At 36.3% G+C, this 8478-nt stretch overlaps 1 protein-coding gene across 1 annotated transcript; it reads left to right on the top strand.

Annotated features, from left to right (window-relative positions):
• Nucleotides 1-4190: 4190 nt before the first annotated feature.
• tdgf1 (teratocarcinoma-derived growth factor 1) lies at nucleotides 4191-8057 on the top strand. The gene is made up of 6 exons (XM_053476135.1): nucleotides 4191-4352; nucleotides 5174-5223; nucleotides 5347-5502; nucleotides 6117-6231; nucleotides 6330-6439; nucleotides 7234-8057. Exons 1-6 carry the CDS (start codon nucleotides 4333-4335, stop codon nucleotides 7332-7334), a joined length of 552 nt encoding a protein of 183 aa, XP_053332110.1. The 5' UTR covers nucleotides 4191-4332; the 3' UTR covers nucleotides 7335-8057.
• Nucleotides 8058-8478: the final 421 nt, after the last annotated feature.

The following is an 8478-nucleotide window of genomic DNA, read 5'->3' as shown; positions in this document are numbered from 1 at the left end:
TAGCGATTAAAAGATGCTTTCTGGTAAGAAATACAGGTGTTTAAGCCAAGCATCAGGTTAAAGAAAATTAACTATAAAATCTCACTACAGCTCATTACATTACATCCACTGTGGGGAACTGCACACTCCATGCACACAGACCTAAGGCGGGAATTGAACCCAGACCCTGGAGGTCCCAGGCCACCATACTGCCGGTATGATTGGTGGTAATTGTTAAAAAAAAATGCAGCAAAAATATAAAATTAGAATAGATTATTTTAATTACAAATCTGGCAAAAAGGTAGGCTTTATTCATTGGTCCGCAGTTTATATAGGTATATGATTTGTGGACTTGAGGCCAGTTCACAATGGCCTGGGCTAGGTAATAAAAACTCTGAGATGCTGACTGTGATATTGGCATAATCATTAAATTACAGGAAGCTGATCAGTATATATATATATTTAAGCAAATTGTATAAATGATAATGCCGGACCATAAAGCTTAATCTCAGTAAAACCAAACAGCCGTTTATCCCAGATGATTTATCCCCCTGTCCGGATCTTATGATCACCCTGGACAACAATCAGTTCACTCCTTCAGTCACTGCCCGCAGTGTTGGGGTAGCACTGAACAAATAAACTGTCATTTTCCCCTCACACTGCTAACCTTACTCATCCTTGTCAATTTCGTTTTTTAAACCATCAGAAGAATTTGTCCATTTCTATCCACAAAGGCCATTCAGGTGCTTGTTCAGTCCCTTGTTATTTCAAGTCTGCAATTCACTCCTGGCAGGTCGGTCTCTGTCCACCATTCCACCATCTGTCATCCCTCCACTGGCTTCCTGTAGCTGCCCGCACCTAATTTAAAGCACTGATGCCTGCCGACAAAGCAAAAAAAAATTAGCACATTTTGCACACCATGGAACTTTGACTTTGGATATTATTCTGTACATTCTGCACATTGTCTTGCTCATGACTGGACATGGTTTCTATATCACAATTCCATTTCAATTTCAATTCTGAAATTGATGTAAATGTAAATGTTACATATTTTACAGCTAGAAATTTTTCTATATTTTTCTTTATGTCTATTTTGTAAAAAAAAATCTTATTTCATACTTTATATTCTTATTTAAAAACTCTTATTGCAATTTTTTTTATGTCGTCAGCAGTCATATCATAAACATTTTACTTCATATCATACTGTGTATGTGACAAATAAAATGTGAATTTGAGTTCGGATTTAAAATTGGCTGAGTACCCACTTACTTCAAAGCACCTATTACACCCTGCATTGCATTATGCATTGCATCTAGACAGTTTTTTTGTCCTGGCTAATTGGTGGTAGAATGAACTATTGTATACGTAGATGGATGGATGGATGGATGGATGGATGGATAGATAGATAGATAGATAGATAGATAGATAGATAGATAGATAGATAGATAGATAGATAGATAGATAGATAGACACACAGAGGAAAAACCCTTACCAACAGTGTTTGACTGGTGGAACTTCTAGTTAGTAACCTACTGGACCAGCGTAAGGATATATTTATTGATGAAACTTCAAAGCACTTTTGTAAGTCTCTCTGGATAAGAGCGTCTGTGAAATGCCTAAATTTAAATGTAAAGCACTGCTGCATCACCCTGTTTATGTAGAGAAGATAACCTACTTCCATTATTGGAAATGCAGGAAACAAGTAAAAATATACCAATAGGAAATAAAAAAAAAAAAATTTGAAAATTTATTTTTAATGCATCACATACTGAGGGGGGAAAAGGATCAGAAAACAAGGTAACTTAGCAACTAGGAGATCAGAGCCATAGTGAAAACTAAGAAACCAGAATCTAAAGAACCTTCAAATTATAGCAAAAGGGTTTGTATTTTCTTTGTATGCATGGCTAGTTGGGGAGACACAATGCAAACAAAAAGGGGATAAAAACACTGACAATTACAGGTGTGAATAGTTAACAGGGGGTGTGGTCAAGGTGGGGCAGAAAGTAAACAGAAAAGCTCTTCAATACCAATTTCAATTCTGCAACAACAGTAAACATCCCTGAATTTAAGTTAATGTAAGGACATTTACAGTTTTAACAGTGTTTGCTGTAAAGTTAATGAGGACATGACATTTTGGGCCACTAGGTGGTATGTTCTGGCACTAAAATTTTGTATATGTAGTAAAAAAAAAAAATCTATCACAAATAATCCATGGGGGAAAATAAACTGCTTAAACTCTACACTCTGGAGAACTTGTTGTTGTTAATTGGAAGAAAGTGGATAGAATCCTTTGACGTTTAATGCCAACACTTCCATATTAACACCACAATTTGATAGCAACACAATAAACTGTTTTTTTTTTTCTTCTGCACATTGGAACAACTCACTTGAAAACATAGTTGCAGTAGCAGGCTAAACTCCAAAATTTAATCACATGTCTGGTGTTTCTGGCTCATTTGGCATTTCATCCCATCACCATGCGATCTCTCATTCAGAGAGCTTGAAGTCTGAGTGCTTAAAATGACTCCGTATGATAAATGACAATGCAAGAAAATTAAGTGTGCATGGAAAGTTTTGCAGAAAACTAGTAGAGAAGTGACAGTCTATTCACTCAGTCTCCCAAAGTTTTTGCCAACACCACCATTATTATTGTTAAAATAAAATTTTAAAAAAATCCTAAATATCTTATGCTGAAATAAATACAATGTATTGTTAATTGTTATGTATAACTCTTTGTTGTTGTGAGTTTAATAATGCATAAATATGTTGATGGAATTAAATCTGCATAATTTTCTGTATGTATATTTGTATTACACAGGATGCGCATAAACTTATTTACTATTATACTGTGATATACAACACATATTTATGCATTTATATTTTACACAATTATATATTTATTCTCTAATTTCATTTTGTTTACATTCCTGACATGTTTATTAGCATTCTTTTTTCAGAATCTAATGTTCTCTCAGTCTATTTCATATTAACCCATGTATCCAAACTATTGTATTACTTCATTATTTAAAAAAAGTATATTGTCGTTATCGTCTATACCCTTTTATCGTGCAGAGCCACGGGGGGCTGGGAGCCTATCCCAGGGGACAGGGTGGGGTGCACCCTGGGGTGGGGGGCACACATATACTCAGACTTTTGGAACGCCAATTAGCCTAATTTGCATGTCTTTGGACTGTGGGAAGAAACCAGATTACCCGGAGGAAACCCACCAAGCAGGTAGAGAACTAACATTCTACATATGCAGTATCTGCTTCAAACTGTACACTGTATATAACTGCAGAAAGAACATTGTTCATATCACACCCCCGGTGTTTATAAAAAATTATAATCACACTCTCCAGTGTCACCAAAATAAGGATTGATTCCTTTTTCGACTCTGGTTCCTCTTAAGGTTTCTCCTTTATACCATCTAAGGGAGTTTTTCTTTGTTGGGGGCTAAATGAATACAAAGCAGACACATTACTTTATGCAAGTATATTCAAAGTGTGTGAAAATCACCTGGCTGCCATCTTTCAAACCGGTGTCCTGAGTGAACTCTGATTAACACCAGTTTGGTGCCACTTTATGTCTTTAATTATTATTATTATTATTATGTCAGCATTTTATTGACAAGAATAATAAATCCAAATATAGCTCATACAGGACGCTTTATGTTGCTTCTTTGCAGGATTGTGTGTCTTTCTTTTCCACTAAAGTTCAGCCATGTTTCTTCTTAAATGCTTATCAGGTCACGTGACTAACCACGTCTTCCGGAAACGTTCGGAATTTTCGCGAAACTTTCCACGCTAATAATAACTTTTTACACGTTTTAATGCAGGTATTTTGGGAGGGATTTGTCATGGTCGTCTAATTGTTTTAAAACATTTTAATCTTCGTTAAAACATGTTAAAGTTGTCTTTTTTCAAACCTAGTCGTTTTTAATACATATTTAATTATTTCTGAAAAGCATACTAGATCCTTTCTTTTCTTTTTTTTTTTTTCTTCAGGCATTTCACGCTTAACAGGCGGAAAAGTGTGATCTTCATACATGACTATGAGCCAAAGGGGGCGGGACTTACAGGTGCTAACTGCGCTGAGAGAATGCACGAGCTCACAGTGAGCGCTTGAGATTGGTCGAACCCGACGACGAGCGACCAATCAGAATTAAAAGCGGGGGGGCGGGGGGGGTATCTGGGTTAGAACTGATCAGCTGTAGTAAAGTTAACATAGTTAACAAGGATATTATGATGTTTGTATGAAATCACTAGCAGCTGAGTTTTGCTCTAGGAACAAAGTTGCCACAGTAGGGTTTTACCTTCGTTTTTATTTTGACTTTTTCCAAACCTGGAGATAAGAATGAGGAATTTACTGCTCAGGTAATTATGTGTTTCTAGTTTGCTTAGTGAAAAATTATCTGTATGCCAACATTAACCTTAAGTGTGTAAGTTACATATTGTACATATAGTGTTGTTTTGTACTTTAGTAAATTGTTTAAATTGTAGCATAGTTCTTGAAATAGTAATTGTTTGGACTAGTTAAGTTTGGTATTTTACAGTAGTTTGATGTTTGGATCATTTGGATGCAACAGTATTACAGTAACATTGTAACTTTGGACAATTTGGGCATACGTTTCACTAGGGACCACCTTGTACGATATTATCACGATACCCATGTGTCGATTTAAATTTATTGCAATTTTCGATGTAACAATTTTATAAATACCACAATTATATATAATTTATATATTTTTTATTATTTCACATTTTGTCACCTATATTAAATGAATAATAATAAAAAACATAACCCCCAGCCCCCCCATCTAATCTATTTAGAATAGGATTGTATAGTCTGGAGTAGGTATCAGTTTTGTTACAGTAGTATGTGCTATGGATGAAGTAAAAACATTATTATTTGTGAGGAAACAGTATATTACAGTATGCTATCATACTATTTTGTCATACATTTAAGTGTGGTACAGTGTAAGAAGTCTTAGAGTAGTGTGTTATTTTGGTCATATTTACACAGTTAATGTACACATTATTCTGACCCCCCCATTGAATCAGTTAGAGGGTTAAATTTCTATACTACAGTAAATGTTCTAAGCTAGTATCACGTCTGCCGATGTGTTTAGTACAGCAGTAGAGTAAAACAAAAAGCATTTGAATTTGCCTCTAAGAGATTTCCTGTACCTCTACAGACTCCTGCTGTCTGCAGCTTTCGCTTGCCAAACACTCACACTTCAGTCAGGTAATGTATCTCCATGTCATTTCCATTTCCACATTGTTTGTTTCAATACAGCAGGGTGTCTGCTTTATACAAAACTCTAACATGGCTGTACATTTCTCTTTTTTTTTTTCCCCCCTCATCCAGGTTGTGAAGGTGTAGGATGCGGGAGCACTAAGGCATCAGGAAAGCGTGATCAACATAGCGAACAGCTGAACCGGTTTAACGAAATGAACGCGCAGTCTGCAGCTGGTCAGCACCGGAGCTCTGGGGCCGTGTTACCTTTTATTGGACTGACTGGAAGTAAGTGATAAGCCATGCGCTATTTATGATATTTTCAGAAGCACCCCCAAGTCTTATTTTTTGTGTTCAAAGTCCGAGCACAGTTTAGTGATTCCCTGCTGGTTTGGAACTAATGAGCTGTATCAAGCCAAGAAATCTTCAAATTCTGCAGGGCTCAGGACTTCTTCTTTTTTTTTAGCAATGTGCTTTTATACTCGAGGGAGAGATGCATTCAAATCTATTTTGGTTTATCTCTTTCCTGCAGTTTCCATAACATTATCATATTAGTTCTTATGTTTTTGTTTTGCTATTTGTTTACATGTATCATGAGATGCTTCTGCCACATTGCACATCCTAATTAGGAACTGAAGTAGAGCTCAAAATCTGGATTGCTTTGGTGCCCCTGAGGATTTTAGAATCAAGTGTGTCGGGGAATTAAAATATTCTTCAGGTTTTTTTTAAATAATAAAGTAAAAAAAAAAAGAAAAACATGTTTGACTGTGGACTGTTAAATATCTCCATGTATTAATGCACCATTTAACATGATTTTTAAACAATGCCTTTTTCTGCGCAAATCTACCAGGTGGGAAAGAAAAAAATGCATACACTTTATTTATTTATTTCTGTTATTAAAGGTGCTACACAGAGTAGAAACTGCTGTAAGAACGGGGGTACTTGCATTCTGGGGAGTTTTTGCGCTTGTCCAAAGCACTTCACCGGACGGAGCTGCGAGTACGATGAACGTGTCAGGTAATCATCTTACCCTCACACACACACACACACAGTTACGATTCGTAATCCCATGACACATGAAATCTAACAGTTTGGTTCGGCTTGTCTTTTAACAGGGACTGTGGAGTTATTCCTCATGGAGAATGGGTTCAAAAAGGCTGCTCATACTGCAGATGTGGATATGGAATGTTGCACTGCTTCCCTCAGGTCTTCCATAATGACTGCGGTAAGCACAATGATCGCACTGATCTCACTTTATTTGGGTGTGGTTGTGCTTGGAACTATACCACAAAGTAAACCAACCTAGGTTTAAATGTCTAAAACAATATACTGCTCTAAGCATACTACCACAAGATTTACTATTTAGTAGTAAAGAGTATCCCAAAATAATATAGTAACTTTTTGGCTGTATCTAAATCATCAAAGTGTTGTACCAAGTGGTATAGTAAAAGGAACTACAAGATTTTAACAACATACTACTCTAACAAAATGTCTACCCTGGGATTTAATGCTTGGTGCACAAAATACTCTCACAATAGTTGCTGCACACTGTGATGCCAATCACTGATATAAGAAATGCTTGTATAAGGTCATGTATGTTTTGCCTCATTTCACAGGACTGGGAATTCATTCATGTATATTTTAAGCTCTTACTGTCCACCTCAAAGCTCTCCATGTCAGACATTTATCTCGCTCATTAATATCAGGATAAGCAAGAGAGTCGTCCACGGAGCCAAACCACTCTTTATCAGTAGTGATAGCCTGGAACAGGAATAAGCTGCAAAAGAAAAAAAAAGAAAAGGTCTTCACACCTCATTCACTGGCCAAATAGAGCTGCGAATCCCCACTGGCTGGCGCTTAATTCCAGAGACCCCTTACAGGATTAGTCAGCGGGGGCTTGTTTTTCAGGTCTAAGCATGTGTTAATGGTCCCATTTCCCCCCGACATGAATTTCAAATGCTCAGGGTATGCGTGTGCATGCACTAATTTCGTGTCTCTTTATTCCTTTCTGGTTTACAGACGATTCTCAGGAAGTGCGCTGGTTTCGTTCGAATGCCCAGAGAACACTATTGACCGACAGTCTCATGTGTCTGGTGCTGCTTCTTTCATTTCTGCTTTGAAGATGACTCCAGGACTTGTTTTGATATTCCGCTTAGTCTTTCGAGCTCAGATGTTTTTTAGGAAGGAAGGATGAGAAGCAGACCATACAAGAAGAAAGATGTTTTTATGAATTTATATATCTCTTTGTTGTTGTTGTTGTTTTTATGCAGCATTTAATGGCAGCACTGATAATTTTTTTTTACTTCCAGTGGAAGCTAAGTTTTAAAGTGAAGGATTTATATAGAAAATCTATTGTACTTGTGGCAGTGTGAATTTTGCCCATAGAGATGTATATGTTTATGATGTTTTTTGTGCAATGAAAGTCCTGTCTTTATATGTAGTTCGGATTGTTTGTTTGGCACCACTCTTGATTGGGAGAGAGTATGATAACGCTAAGATAACCTCAGATTGTTGACCTTTCCATTATTTTTTTTCTTCCCTTATCTTAGAAAAACAAATGCTCTGGCCAATCAATCACACCGGCCACTTTGACCTATCGAGTTGACCTGATAGATTATGGAAAACATGAACTGTATCTGTCATTGTTATTAAAGCAATGAAATTGTCTCACAGAGTTAATTGTCTTATTATAACCTCAGATGGCACATTGTTTGCTGTTTATTGCTTACTAATTTACCTGGAAAGCACAAAATGATCATTTTCATATAGGGGCATGAATTCAAGATGTACAGGGAACAGAAATAATGAATGCCATGTGCAAATAAAGAAGAATGTGATTCTTATGCTTTTGTATATTGTCATGGTTGTATTCATTCTTCTGTCTGTCATGATTCAAGGTTGTAAATGTTACTGTATTTGAAATACCTATTTAACATAAAGTCTTCTTTTAAAAAAACATTCTTGTTAAAAGTCAGCCGCAAAGTTCTCATTAGTGTGGGCTGTATTTCAAATCAGAGGTTTATAATGACATACCCAGTTGTTTCTATTGTACAACACTTACTCAGGCTCTTCAAAATGGTATGTTGGACTAATATTAAAGACATTTGAAGAAAATGTACGTCACACCTCAGATACCGGATAATTAATGACCTTAATGTCCATATAATGACACCATTGTCTCCCAACTACATTGTCTTATACTGTATATGCTTGTAGTCATCAAATTAAGTGTTATCTCAAATATTTTCCTGTTGTTTAAGATCA

Source organism: Clarias gariepinus, chromosome 17 (genome assembly GCF_024256425.1).
Source record: "Clarias gariepinus isolate MV-2021 ecotype Netherlands chromosome 17, CGAR_prim_01v2, whole genome shotgun sequence".
In the NCBI taxonomy this organism is placed as follows: Eukaryota; Metazoa; Chordata; class Actinopteri; order Siluriformes; family Clariidae; genus Clarias; species Clarias gariepinus.
Note: the sequence above shows the minus strand (reverse complement) of the source record. Positions and strands in the feature narration are given on the sequence as shown.